Source organism: Engraulis encrasicolus, chromosome 20 (genome assembly GCF_034702125.1).
Source record: "Engraulis encrasicolus isolate BLACKSEA-1 chromosome 20, IST_EnEncr_1.0, whole genome shotgun sequence".
In the NCBI taxonomy this organism is placed as follows: Eukaryota; Metazoa; Chordata; class Actinopteri; order Clupeiformes; family Engraulidae; genus Engraulis; species Engraulis encrasicolus.
Window position 1 is genome coordinate 36,378,104 of NC_085876.1, and position 15,481 is coordinate 36,393,584.

At 42.5% G+C, this 15,481-nt stretch overlaps 1 protein-coding gene across 1 annotated transcript in view; it reads left to right on the top strand.

Moving 5' to 3' along the window:
• styk1a (serine/threonine/tyrosine kinase 1a) overlaps positions 1-9,777 on the top strand; it is an 11,558-nt gene extending 1,781 nt beyond the window's left edge. Inside the window, exons 2-10 of the mRNA XM_063185848.1 lie at positions 792-847; positions 3,015-3,449; positions 4,127-4,366; positions 4,785-4,966; positions 5,920-6,000; positions 6,226-6,440; positions 6,679-6,719; positions 7,884-7,980; positions 8,809-9,777. Of these exons, the coding sequence (XP_063041918.1) occupies positions 793-847; positions 3,015-3,449; positions 4,127-4,366; positions 4,785-4,966; positions 5,920-6,000; positions 6,226-6,440; positions 6,679-6,719; positions 7,884-7,980; positions 8,809-9,004 (1,542 nt within the window). The 5' untranslated portion in view covers position 792 and the 3' untranslated portion in view covers positions 9,005-9,777. The remainder of the gene's footprint in view (positions 1-791; positions 848-3,014; positions 3,450-4,126; positions 4,367-4,784; positions 4,967-5,919; positions 6,001-6,225; positions 6,441-6,678; positions 6,720-7,883; positions 7,981-8,808) is intronic.
• Positions 9,778-15,481: the final 5,704 nt, after the last annotated feature.

A 15,481-nucleotide genomic window follows, 5' to 3' on the forward strand; every position in this document is an offset into this window, starting at 1 on the left:
AATAAAATAACATAATAGCTGCTTCCTTGCATAGGCTGGTTCTCACTATACTTCTATGGTGACAATAACTACTTCTATTTCTACTGCTTCTACTTGTATTTCCACGGCTTAAAGAGCTATTTATCAGCATTGTGTTTGAGTCTCTACATTCCTAAAGTTGTCTTTATTTATCACCTCTTTATACAGAGTCATTTCTCTCTATAAATGCCAGTAGATAGACGACACAACGGCAACATAGTCAATGTACAGACAGTACAATAAATTCACAGCCAGCGAGACAACACAATATGTCATTCAAAAGTGCAAAAGGGGAAAGAAATTAAATAATAAAATAGCTGTATGTGCCATGTGGTAAGTCTTTGATTTTAACCCTTTAAAACCCTTTAAGACTCAGTGTTATATAGGCTATGTGTTGCTACCAGAATGGGAATGACCGAGTCACTAAAGGCCCTGTGTTATGTCATATTAGAGTAGCACTATGGTAATTACACTGTCAATGACTATTACAGCGTGCCTCAGATGGTACGCCGTGCATTAAGGGGCTACGACACGGCATTAGAAATTAGCTGTTACCAGAATGGCAATGACAAAGTACACATTTAGTGTAGTACTATATTAGTTAAATTTCAATGTCTATTACAGCGTGCCACAGGAGGTACGGTGCGCATTAAGGGGCTACTGATTTGATGGCGAGATGAAGGTATCTCTCCTGGGCTGGCCAGGCAGGATGTGCTGACTAACTGCAGCAGTGTCGATGATGTAATGATGGTGTTATTGTGTCTTTTCCGCAGGATGTCAAACAGCACTGACCCCCACAACCTGTGTGACACTGATGATCGCTTGTGTGGTAAGAAGAAAAAAGCTTCATCAAATGAGCTATTCTAATCCTCCTTACCACTACTGGCAAATTTGATGCTTTCTGCGAATATTTACTAATTCAGTAAACCTTGCACATTCACACTCGCTCACTCTTTGGCACCATTGCACTTGTATGACAAATGATGTGAATTCACGAAATAAACAACTGAAAAGAAAGAAAGAAGGGAGAAAACCTCTTTAAGATTAGGCCTACTAGCATTTCCCACAGCACCATTCTTGCCTATCTCCACCCTGTTTTCTTGGAAGCATGACATTGCTGTTTTTTTAGCCTGTTGTCTTAGGACTTTCCAGGATAATACAACCCAGTGTCTAGCCTCACCCTTTTAATGGGTGGTTTCAAGAGGGGTGACACTCCTTCGGATTTACACACGTGCCCTGTGTCTCAATGACACATTGAGCTATTTGTCAGGTGACAAAACTCTCGAGTGTATAGAGACTCAAGGTCGTTTTGCATGACAATGACAATGGAAGATCCTCTGCTGTGGGTATCAAGCCTGCCCTACAGGTGAACCCAGTTAGACATCATTAAGTGTGTGTGACAATTATGTCATACCTTTTCCTCTGTAGGTTTCACCACTATGTACTTGCCTCTACAATATTACATTACATTACATTTGGCAGATGCTTTTATCCAAAGTGAGGACATAATCATATAGCATACATCACTTGAAGATACAAAGTGCACAGGAAATATACAAAACAAGAAGTGCAGATGCCAAGTAGGTTTGTGTTTTTTTTTATCCAAGAACATTAGCGCAGAGTTAAGTAGAGTACCCACCCACATGCCTTACAGATACCCAAGGTCTGGGTCAGCACAGGCATTAGTGCAGTCAGGGGCGTAGCAGCAAATTTTAGGCCATATGTACAATCAGCTCCAGTGGAAGGTCCCCCCCCCTCCCAGCTATATATTTTCATAAATCTGTGCGTGTGTGGGCCACCTATATACATGGAGCCCTGGTGACGTTACCCCCCTGAACGACACCCCTGATTGCAGTAAAGGCACTCGGCTTCAAATAGAGCAAATAGAGTCTAAGGGCCTCCGCACATCGGTTCCGACAGCACTGCGGAGCACTTTCACTTCCAGCACAATTCCGTGCCCCACAGACAATTTCACCCAGACAGAGCATGAATAGTCAATGGACAATTTCAGACAATTTCACCCCAACAGAGCAGGAATTGTCAATAGTCAATAGAACTCGTCTCTAATTGCTAGCCGTCTGCGGACATCGGCACCAGTGTGCGGGGTTCTATTGAAAACAATGCAATTGAACTTTTGCGGAGCAGTGCTCTGCACTTTGTCGGAGCCAGTGTGCCCTTAATTGGCCCTCAATTGTTCTCAATTCTCTATTCAATTATCATACAGTCCGCATTTACACATAGTGTTCAATAAAGATATCAGCACATTCTCAGCCAAATCTTTTTGTATTTTCTTATTTAGGAATGCTTCTCATAAGTATTCCCTTTCCTTTTTTGTCTCAATGGCTGTGGTGCCTGCACTGCATTAATATCACATTTCTATTTCTAACAATGGGATGACATAACACCAAAAATAAAATAAAAACTCTGACCTTACTGAAGATGTGTTTTATATTTACTGGACATCAGAGTTTAATACATGTGACACTGATAAATGTGAGAAGTGATTTATTATATTCACAAGATGCTCAATCTTAAGTGTTTAAAGTTCTAGTATAGGCGTGTGTATAAAATAATCACAGTGAATAACAAACACACAGTTGAGGAGAAGTAAAGGAGTTTATCACCCCCTGGTGTTGAAAATATGTCAATGAAAGATACATCACTTCAATGACCAGTGTATGGACACAGTACTGGAATAACCATTACATTATACTCCCTCACTATGTCTTCCTGTACATGACCCCCCCCCCTCTCTCTCTCTGTGTGTGTGTGTGTGTGTGTGTGTGTGTGTGTGTGTGTGTGTGCCTGCCTGCCTGCCTGCCTGTCTGCCTGTCTGTCTGTCTGTCTGTCTGTCTGTCTGTCTGTCTGTCTGTCTGTCTGCCTACCTGTCTGCTTGTCTGTCCGCCTGCCTGTCTGTCTATCTGTCTGCCTACCTGTCTGTCTGTCTATCTGTCTGCCTACCTGTCTGTCTGTCTGTCCTTTTTTATCTCCCCTAGTGGCTACAACCTATCAGTTGGAGGTCATCGTAGTGCCGGCCATTCTCGTGATAATTTCCGTCCTCACTATACTGGTCCTGATCATCTTGCGTTGCTGCCAGAAGAAACCTCCAGCTCCCAGCTCCCTCAACAGTGTCAAAGTCCACACACCTGCACCTGCACCTGTCCACACACACGGCCACGACGGCCACAGAGACACTCACACACACCATCAGCATCACAGAGACAACCACACACACCGAAACCACCACGAGAACGACGCCCACACACACAGGGATGGTCACCATCATCATCAGCACCACAGCTCACCTCACAGGACAACCAATGGCCATCCTCATCACCATGACAACCGACACACAACAACCAACGGTCGCCATCACAACCAGCGCAGGTCGAGTCACAGGCGGGATCGGCAGCACCTGCAGGGCATTGACGGTAAATAAAGCAAAAGAAAAAGTGAGAGGGGGAAATGGATGCTCTTCATCTTCCTCTTGTTGTTACTCCCTCTCTCTCTCTGGGTGTGTGTTGTGGTAGGGCTTGTTGTTCGTGTTTCAATCAGTAATCTAATGATTAGTTTAATTAATTTAATTTAATTTATAATAGACCGTCTTTGACTATACCTGTGCCTCAGGTTGATTTGCAGGTAGTATGACAACTATATTTTGACAGTTCCTCCTTCTGTCTGTCTCTTCCCTCTCCCAATCCCTTCCTCTCTCACCCCCTTATCCACTTCTCCTATCGCCCTATCTCCCTTCTTCTCTCTCTCTCTCTCTCTCTCTCTCTCTCTCTCTCTCTCTCTCTCTCTCTCTCGTTCTCTCTCTCACACACACAAACACACACACATACACTCTTTCTCTCTCTATCTGTCCCCCTTTTTGCCCTCCTGCTTTGTTTTTCTCTCCCCCTCATCCTCTCTCCCTCTCCTCCTCTCTCCCTGTCTCTCATCTTCCCGCTCTCTCTCTCCTCTCCTCTGCCTTTTTGTCTCTCTTTCTCCTCCTTTTCTCCTCTCCCTTTCTTCCCCTCTCTCCTCCCCCTCTCCTCCTCTATCCCTGTCTCTCATCCTCCTGCTCTCTCTCTCCTCCTCTCCTCTCTGTTTATCTGTCTGTCCTCAGCTCCTCCCGAGCTAAACCCACTGGAGCATGAGGTGCTACCCCTCAGGCTCAGCAACCCTGCTGCTGCTGCTGCTGCAGCTGCGACAGCCGCAGTACCGCAGTCCCCCACCGAGTGGCAGCACGGTGCCTTTCAGGTGGTCAGGCCGCTGCCCCTGTCCTTCGCTGTCAAGGCCGACAATGTCGTCATGCTTCACCGCGCCAGGGTGGAGCGCAGGAGCGTCATCCTCAGAGTGCTCAAAGGTGAGGGCTCGCGCTGTCTTGTGATGTTACGGATCAAAGCCTCAGGGTTTTCTTTTGAAGATGTTTGATTTCAAAACAAAGGATACAAGGATACTCATTTGTCATGTGCCAGGAGATGGTTGGTGGATAAGAAAATGCCATGAAATTGTTAAAATGACATATACCGCACTAGTAATATTTAATTCATGGTTCAATTATGACTTATTTAATTTTTTAACTGCTGTCTATAATTGCTGTCTCTTTTTTGCCTTTTTAAAACTATTTGGCTAACATAATCTCCTCATTACCAATAACTTTTGTGCAGCTTGGCTGTTTCTAAATGTGCTATAAAAATAAAACTCCACCTGACTAATATCTGAAGAAATGGCTTCAATCAGTAGTATTAACAGCTGTCTTTTGTCTTATTTTTGGTAACCAGACACTGCAGATGCTAGTCAGCGGCAGGCCTTCAAGGGCTTTGCCAACTTCCTGTCGGAGCTGGGGCCACACCCCTTCCTGCCCAGCCTGATGGGTGTGGTCTTTAGGACCACGCCCCTCATCACGGCTATCGAGGAGCTGGAGAACAGAGACCTGCTGAGCTTCCTCTGGAGATGCAGAGAGGTGGGCAAACTTAATCAATCAATCAACCAATCAATCAATCAATCCATCAATCCATCAATCCATCAATCAATGGTCAGTTTACAATAACCTGTTTATTGCAGTTATCGGTTTGCGAGAAATCCAATTTACACTGGAAGGTTTTTGGCTAATGAAAAGATTTCTTAAGACATGTAAACAGGTTTGCATCAGGTCATTGACATTCTAAAACAGAGGTGGGCAAACTCTGGCCCGGGGGCCACATGTGACCCACTGAGCCATTTCAAGTTGCCTACGATATCTGGTCCTTTGGTCAATATTCTGCACCCAATGTGGTCCTTGGGCCAAAAGAATTGCCCACCCCTGTTCTAGAACGAGAAGTAGCCAAACACAAGCTTTGTAAACATGCTCTGTCAATGAATGAATGAATGAATGAATGAATGAATGAATGAATGAATGAATGAATGAAGGAATCAATCAATCAATCAATCAATCGATCAATCAATACATCACTCAGTCAGTCAGTAAGTCAGTCAGTCAGTCAGTCAGTCAGCCAGTCAGCTAGTCAGTCAGTGTAGCTACACTGTCTATCTAGCTGTCCTATGGGTCCTGAGACCTGACATAAAGATATTGCGTCTCGACTAGCCTGGCTATTGCCAGGCCAAATCCCAACGAACTTATGAAAACCCAATGAGCATAGTGAATCAATGAATTATAGATGGCATATGGGAAAGATAGATGACATTTGAAAATGGTCTCGACTGGCTATGAATAATGATAGGGAACTTAATCACTTTTATCCACTGCAGGGTGCGACTAGATAATTTTTATTCTACCAGACCTCTGTAAATGGAGTCACTATGATTTAAATCTATCCTTTGTGAGGTTGGGCCCTGGGGATGGACTGCTGTGAATTATAAATTGTGCTGTGTTATGCCTGCATCTTTTATGACAAACATTTCTTCCTGTTGATCCAGGACCAAACCACAGAAGGCCCTCCATGTGACATCACAGAGAGGCAGATATTTACCATGAGTGGACAAGTAGCCTCTGCCCTGGTTAGTTGATTTTTATATGAATGTATTAAATGAAACCAAGTCATCAGTTCACACACTAGACACAGTTGTTTAATCTTATACCTCTATATCAATAAAATAACTCATTTAAAAACACTCTCTAAGCAAGATATAAACTGTATTTAAAGGTCTTGTTACAGTAGATGCTATATATACAGCCTTTTCAATAATTTATATGTCCTTCATGTCCTCTTCCCTGCCGTGCAGGAGTACTTGCACAGCAAAAGCTGTATCCATGGCAACATAGGAGCCAGGAGCGTTCTGGTTGGTAGGGACCTCACGGCCAAGCTGTGGGGGCTCGGCCCCGCCTACCGGAGGACTTGCATGCCCTCTTCTCCCGGCCCATTGGAGGATATGGAGCTGAAGAAGTGGCAGGCTCCAGAGGTATTGGCCCGCAGGCCTGCCACTCAAAGCAGCGACATGTGAGTGACTGGAATGAACATTAGATCTCAAATGCGGAAGAACTTACAATTTCACACTGACAGTTTTCTGTGACAGTGCAAAATTCCTCAGTGTAGTCCTCTTGTTATCGTGCTTGATATATAATATGCCACTGACTCATTCCGTTTTAGGATAAGTATCAGATTTAATTACACAGTTGTGTAATTATGGTCTGACAAACTCAGTGATATTTGTCTGTCTCTTTTTATTTCTTTGCAGTTGGTCCTTTGGTATTCTGTTATATGAAATGGTCACCCTTGGTAAGTTTAGACATCAATATCCAATTCCATACAGAGTATACAGTACAAACAGGACAACTTTGCACAACTACAATAGGTACAGGAAGTTCATTTAGCCTGATGTCAGTCACTTCAAATATGTTTTGAATCTGTGGAATTTGTACGCAATGTCTTCAAGTCAGATATGCACTTAGTCCTAGTCATAAAAAATGATAAATGCACTTGGAATGTGTCACGGCGAGTACTTATGTTGCACAATAGGGTATCACAAGAAGTTGTACTGTAGTTGTTCCCATTTCATGCAAGCTATAGCCTTGTAATGTGCACTGTTCTGCCAGTGGAAGGCTTTATTCACTGAAACGTTGCCACCATAATACTACACTACTATGACTTTGCTTTTAGTTAAACTGCACATTGGAGACTGGTCAAACGCAATTTCAAACTTCTGTGCTAACCCTGTTACATAGATTTTTTTTGACAATAAAGTACACTTGAACTTGAACTTGAATTATATAGTACAGTCTGTACGACTTGGTCATTGCCATTCTGGTAACAAGGCATGCCAAGGCATTCATTTATAGTTAAACATCAAAAGCATAAGTTAAACAAAATTCTATAGCTGTTTCATGTTTGTTTACCCCAGTGGATTTATGTAAGCTCAGAATGTCAGCGGCAGTCCTTTCATGTTGGATCAATAAGATTTATTAGGCTATATCATATAGCCACTAGGCTTGGTGAAGTGACCTTTAGATGCATGCTGCCTTGCCAATAGCATCAAACGAGATGTACTGTGTTTGCTAATCATTTTAATTAACCCATTGATACCTAAAGCACCTGCAAAAAAGGCTGCTGAATGCCTGAACCCTTTTTAAGAAAAGTTGCCATCAGTCTATAAAAACCTAAATATCTCAGCCTCTGAAGCACATCTTGCATTAGAATGTGTTCATTCAGCTTTAACATAGGCTACCAAGATTTTAAATAAAATGGTCTCATATCTCATGAGCCTGAATGTTGCGTAATGCAGCTCCAGGCGCCAGGGCCTATGTTGCGCAACGCAACATCCAGCATCAATGGGTTAACCTGCGGATAGTGGGGAGGGTCTATGTAGCCTATATATTCAGTGGCAAATTCATAATCCCTGTGTGCATGCTTGATGTTGTTTTTGCTTCCTCTGTTTTTTCTCAGGGGATCCTCCGTACCCAAGGGTCCTGGGCAGTGAGCTGCTCCAGCAACTACAGAGGGGGAAGAGCCTGAAGCGACCTGCACACTCTTCAAACACACTGTAAGCGACTCACTCTTGTGTGCATATGCTGTCACTTATGTCAGTGTTTCCCAACCTTTTTTGTCCTGCGTACCCCCTAAGCAATTTTGTCATATGATGAGTACCCCCTCACTCATGCTCTACTGTATATATGTTCCTCTATCCCAATGTGACAACACTCCATATATTTGTTATTACATTTTTCCAAGTACCCCCTGAGGTGTTCCCGTGTACCCCTCGTGGTACACATACCCCTGGTTGGGAAACATTGACTTATGTAAACGATGCCTTTAGAGGTAGATTACATTAGCATTCATGCCAGTGTGGCAAATGAGTCCAACAGGACCAAGGGACAAGTGGAACTAGTGATGTGGTTGATGTATTTTGGTTGCAGTTCTGTTCAGGGGTGTATCACCAAATTCAGTGCCCTATATATGGACACAGGTCCTTTCTGCTTGTTTATATGATATTAATGTTAAAACAGAATACATTTGATTCCCTGTGTGGGGGTCTCTAACATGAGGGTCCTAGTGACTCAGGACACTTTGCCCCCCTACTTTGAGTCTGTCAACTAGTACATAAAGGCTTTTGAAGGATGTTGACCCCTCCTCCAAGAAGTCACCTTCTGAGGCAGCTTCGCCAGAGCAAGTTCTTGCCATAAGCCTCAAGCGACTGTCAGGCTAAGATTGCTTAGTATGAGAGAGAAGCCAGCATTAAAGCAATATAACTGTCAGCGTTTGAAGTAGCAGCGCTGCCTTTGAGGCCAAAGGTTTCTGGTTAGATGTTTATTGGAAATGCCAGTCTGCCACAAGGAATAATAACCATGGTAACCTACATTCCCCTCCGCAGGCACAGCATCATAAAGGCCTGTTGCCAGTGGAGCCAACAAGAACGTCCCTCATTGGCTGAGGTGAGAAGAAAGCTCCAATCAGGGGAGAGGAGTGCGAATGCTACCACAGTGCTTCGGGTACCTGAGCCTCTGGACATTGAGAAGTACATGAGGGAGGCGGGATATGGGGAGTCGTATAACTATGCCGTACTGTGATAGGCTGGGTGACCTGTCCGTTTCATCCATGAACACTCCAGTTTCTTCAGTACTGTACCTCACGTTTTACATTTGTAAGATAGGCCTACTATATTGTACAGTATGTAAAATGTATTTAAACTGAGATCACAAAAATGCTCTTTTCTCTTTTAAGTTTTATTTATAACATGTTTTATATTGTCCCCCACTAGATTGTCTACTGACAATCTGTTGAGATCAGGAGCACTTTTTATGCACAACGTCCTTTCTAATTGATTGTTTCCAATGTCTAATTATATTCGTTTGTTCTTTTCATTATCTATTCATTTGTTGTTATTTCGTTTCATTTTTTGTTGTTCTGTTAAAGTAGTCTGTTGAAGTATTGATGAAATATTAAAATGAACCTCTAATGTACTGTCTGGACGGTGGTGGACGAGTTGGTAGAGCCTGTTCGGCAACCAGTCACAACCGTGAGGTTGCAGGTTCAAATCCTGCTCCGCCTGACCCCCATCGATGTGTCCTTGAGCAAGATAGTGGAAGCCATGGCCATCAGTGTGTGAATGTGAGTGTCAATGGGTAAAATGTGAGACATACATGTAAAGTGCGTTGAGTGCTCGAGTGAGTGTGCATTTACCATGTATCTAGTAATTTGGCTGAAAAACATCTGAACCATATGGGCGCGATATCTAAACTATGCCTTGAAAATAAGCGGCTGTCAGTAAAAAGGGCATTGAGTTCACACTCTTTCTTCTCTCTCTCTCTCTCTCTCTCTCTCTCTCTCTCTCTCTCTCGCTCTCTCTCTGTGCACGTGTGTGTGTTGTGTTTGTAATGCTTCATAAGACTCATGTCTGGGTTGATTTATCTCGTTCCTGTTCAAGAGCGTGAAGAGAGCTGGCCAGAGAGAGAGAGAGAGAGAGAGAGGCCACTGCTCACTGCAGTATATTGCACGCTTGCTTTGCTACAGGCAGGGAAGCCGACAAGTGGGGATAAAGGGGTCAGTCGCCCCGGGCCTAGGGAAAGAGGGGGGGCCCACAATTGGGTCCTCATTACATTGAATGTATTAACCCCTTAAGACATGGCTTTATAAATTTGTTGTTAACAGTATGGTAATGACCAAGTCGTGGTGCATCACTTAAGTGCCTATGTTGTGTCATAGTATTGTAGTGCTATGGTAGTTACATTTCAATGACTATTACAGCGTGCCACTGGAGGTACGTCGTGCATTAACCCCTTAGCGCAGCACTATGGCTCTCTGTAATGTCATGGCAATGTTGTTATGTTGTAGTTAAGCATTTTCAGCAAGTGAATAGGGTCGCCGGCGACCCCTGCTGCAGTAAGAGGCTACGGGGCTACGAAGAGGGCCCTTTCAAATGACTTTGTCCTGGGCCCAGCCAATGCTGTCAGCGGCCCTGGCTACCAGGGCACAAGACGGGTGGCTGAAGCATGAAGACGGATTTAGTGTCATTTGGTTCCGTCACGCTCAGACCAATGGTGATTGATCATCCTCTGCCAGTGTGTCATGACACATGCTAAGGCGCTAAAGTGAATAGATGTGGCAGCAGGAAGCAGGTGGCAGGCAAGCCTGCACGCACAAACACTGAGCTGCACGTGAGAAATAAGCACAACACAATTAATAACTATCACAATGGTGATGCAAGATGTACAAAGGGGAGGAAGGATGTGGGAAGAAGGAAAAAGTAGCTGCGCACATTGACCTTGTGAGAAATTGTGAGCAAATATACAGTATATTGATCACAAATTGTAACAAATATTTTCACTGAAAAACAAACAAACTTGCAAACCAGGTCCAGTTTGATGTATTTATTACGTAAAAACAACATGTTAGTTATCAGTTATCACCCATATGTGAATGTACAGACATCTATTTCGGGACACAGACATGGCAACACAAACATGCGTGAGTGCCCTTTTTGATGATAACAACGGATTACAAACAATTACATTCCCCTACGAAAGTCCAAAAAAGCTCTGTATTTCATCTTTTGCTAACAATCTGTCATGTTTAGTCAACTTATCAAGTTGGCACAAACTGGCTTGCTCCCTCAGTTCTCTGAAACTGATCATGTTATTTCTTAGTCTGGCAGTATCATATCCCCACAATATGGCTCTTAAAGGTGGTTCATGCACGGAGACTAAAAAGGTGCTCGGAAATATCGCACAGAGGCACAGTGTAGGCCTATTACAAGCGGCAGCAGTGAGGAGTGGGCCACACTTTGTGTGAAGGTGAAAAATGTCAGAGGAAATAAAACACACGCATGCCCGAACATGTGTACGTGCACGGATATGTGTAGGCTACACACACGCACGCACGCACGCACGCACACACACGTATACAGTGTACAGCATGAATTACAATAGCAATCATTTGAGTTCATATACTGTAATGTAGATATCAAGTGAGAGAGGAGGTAGCAGCAAGGGAAAGGCCAATGACTCAAGATATACTGTATGGAAGCAACACAAACCAGAAAGAAAACAGCACAAAAAAAGACCTCAACATTTTTGGCATGACAGTCTATGATAATTGTGTAACTCACACTGACAAATATGACGCACAATACAATTAAAAATGTGCATTTTGTAAATGCAGCTGGGCAGTATTCTGGTAGACTTCAACCACTCCAATTTTGCCAAAGGCCTCATATCCCTGATTAAACCTCCTGCCTGTCATAAATATATATATGCAACCTAAGATGTATTCCACTCACGTCGTGCTACAATTGTATGCCAGTGGACAGGGTGCACTGCCAATACATTTAAGTGTGTGTGTGTGTGTGTGTGTGTGTGTGTGTGTGTGTGTGTGTGTGTGTGTGTGTGTGTGTGTGTGTGTGTGTGTGTGTGTGTGTGTGTGTGTGTGTGTGTGTGTGTGTGTGTGTGTGTGTGTGTGTGTGTGTATGAGTGTTTGTGCGTGTGTGTGTGTGTGTGTGTGTGTGTGTGTGTGTGTGTGTGTGTGTTCGTGCACGTATTGTATATGTCATTTTTTCAAATCCATTAAATACATCCAGCAAGGCTGATTCATTTAGTGCAACTACAACTCTTGTGACTGACATTTGACACAACTCCTCCATTAACTCAGGAACAGGCAAGAAGAAGTCATTTGTCAGCATTTCTAACCTAACCTACTGTACCTTGTTCCAGATCTAACTTGAGCAAACGGAAGCAGATCCCTACGTATAAATATCACTATTCAGTATAACAGTGATTTCTTTTTGTAACTATCATTGTTAGACTTTGATAGCATACTTATAAAAACCCATACTCCAGAAAAGCCAAACTGCTGATTTCAAAATGGTTAATATACAGGTTAGTCAGGTTAGTAGTCCTATTACATAAAGCCTTTGTCTATACTACATAAGATTACACGAATCCCATTGCCTTCAGCCCATAAACACGACAGTTTAGGGCATTCATTGTACATAAAAACAAGTCCTCACATACAACAAAGTAATGAGCAAGTGGAATTGGTGCTGCGGGAACAGTGGGAAGTCTTGATCAACCTTGTGTTTTATAATAGCGTTTCAGGCTTCATTTCAAAATATAAAATTTGGTTTACACCTGGGGTCGGTGAGCATGCAGTGTGGATGAGGAACATTGAATGATATACATGATGCAGCTCATTTTCAAAATATTTGTTAAAATCAATTGAGCATTCTAATGCACAGTCCAGAAATATCTCGTATCTGAGTCATTAAAAAAGTATACATGATGATATCTAAATGTGACTACCAGTAAAGGATATTGGTATCTTTTTTTCTACCTACTGTATATCTGTACCCAGGGCTCTAAACTATTTTTTCATCATCAGCCAAAATGACTCAGCCAACATGACATAGCCAAACTCACTCTCACTAATGGCTTAGAGTGGCTAATAAGTTGGTCTGTTTTACCAGCCAAACTGCAATTTCTCTAGCATTTGACTGGCCGGCTGGTGTTAATTTAGAGCTCTATCAGCCTAATGGTCACATCATGTCATATTTCTTGGGTATCATTAGTGTATAGGCCTAGTATGCGTAGTATATGGAGGCATGCACTTGCAAAATAAGGTAAGAGGACTTGTTTTTACAGACATTTGACATTTATTCAGAAAATTAGAGAAACAACAACCCTTTCAGGGCAATTATTGTAGGCAACAGGAAATCAATAAATAAATAAATTAGTAAGTAAGTAAATAAAAAAGAAAACAATGAAATCCTCATTAAAATAATAAAAAACAAATGTTCATGACCCTGTTCTCAACTCCCCTCCTTTTTCTCATTAATTGTTCCCATTATTCCACGTAGTGATCATCATAATAGTAATAATAGTTATGAAAGTGTGATACAGACAGAGGCTGACGCTCGCCGCATTCTAACATAGAAAGAGTATAAATCTGTACAGATGACTCTTTACTTCTCCAGAATATACAGTGTTGCTGTATGTTTACAGTGTACAGTATATGCATAAGGTCCCAGACATGGGGAGGTAATCCATGGACGCGGCTCAGTGACTAACACTACACCAGACACGTTACCAGAGGGTAAGTCAGGGGTAAGGAGCCTTTTTCATTCAAGGGGCCACTTCAAATACCTCCAAGGGCCGTAAAAGTCATCCGAGAGCCGTACTATGAACACAAACCAGGATTTCCCCCTGCACTTTAGGCCTATATTGAAGGCAGACACCTTTAAAACAGACCCCTCTCTAGGTCCCCTGAACATAACTTAATTGTATTGCAAATGCAATTTCTAAGATTCCCTAACAAAATATGTCATATTTCATGTGAACCTGCATAACATTAAAATTATGTCGGGGGTCGCATAAAACGGCCTCAAGGGCCGGAAGCGGCCCTCGAGACATAGGTTCCCCACCCCTGGGGTAAGTGAATAGGTTCGTTCCATTATCCTAACTCCGCCCTCCCTTGTGCGTGTAGCTTCGTGATGACGTCGCAAAGCTAGGCTGACAGCGGGAAAACATGTTTTCGTTTCTGCATGGAGGCGGGGCGTCAGCCAAGCACGAGGCCACAAGCACATATGGAAGACAGCAGTTTGTATAATGGAATGAGCTCAATGAGTGATGAACCAGAGCATAGAGGGTTCTTTTGTCTTCATTGTCAATGTAAAACAAAGCTATTGGACTCTGGTATTGTAGGTCTACCACGTTACACACCGCGTTAACATATCCAGCATAGTGACTGAACCTAGTGCTTGAAGTGGGGGGGGGAACTTAGGGGAACTCAGTTCCCCCACCTCTTAACTTTCATCATCAGAGTTCCTGCACTAATCTTGTGCGCCACATTTTACAAGTGGCAAGGGTTCCTTCACTTCTTTTTGGATGATATAGTCGGACAGTTAGGGTTCCTGCACTTCTTTTTTTCCACTTCAAGCACTGACTAAACCTGTTGTGTTGAATACCCTGCCCTTTCTAACGTTGATTCAGAGCTAAGTCAGATCTCAATCAAAGTCAGCAGACTTGTCCAGGGGCAAGCTTAGCTTTCGCTATTTCCTGTATGGTGATAAAGCATCATTTGTTTGCATCTATAAGGTGAGGTTGCCATGGAGATAGAGGAAGCTGCTCGTGATCGGAATGTTCACATGACTACACAACTCCAACAGGAATGTGATACTTATGCTTTTTTTCTCCATCAGTGCGACACGTTTACACAAATAATCATCACAATACATCTACACCAAAAAAGAAAAACCCTAACTGTGATCTTTTTCACATTTCAAGGTGATCTGCAAAGGTGCCCGTGAATAAATACTTTAGTTTTTTAAATTCATATATAAATATATTCATATTTAAGCAATATGGCCGAAAATAAATGTTAATATGTGGCATTTAATATACTGTTTGGACTATAATAAAAAATAGAAATGTGCTATCGAATAAAGCATAATTTTGCTTTTATACACAGACTCACATTACTTCACAAGAAAGTGTCACAAAGGGCTATTCATAATTCATCCACATAGCAAGCCAACGCAAAGACCAATGCAAAATAGCACTCAAGTGTTTTAAGAGGAAACCATTCCAAAAAAGGCTTTCAACCAATCCCGTCAATTCTCCCCTTGACAGATATACATGGTTCCATTCTGAATCACTTCACAACACACTACGTAATATTACTTTTCAAATAGAGAATGGAATGGTTTGTAAGATGTGAGAAACTACACAATGTTAATATTTTTAAGCGATTTAGGTTGTAATAAAACTGGAATTGAATTATCTTATTAAATCTATTAAGAGGGTCCTTTGCTAGCTTGTCTATGTTTATATGAAAGCGTAAGTGCAGCTACATAGTAATTCAATCTACTTATATCTGCAGCCTAATTTGTTAATTTAGCTTTGTGGAAGCTTTTGTACTTTGTGCTTTTTCTGATGCTATGGACTATGGGTGATTGTCATTTCCCCTATGCAGCTATTTAGCAGTTTATTAAGACAATCAGCTTAAAATGCCAAATGCACAAGTAAGACCTTTTCATTTGTTATGTGGGGCCTGCC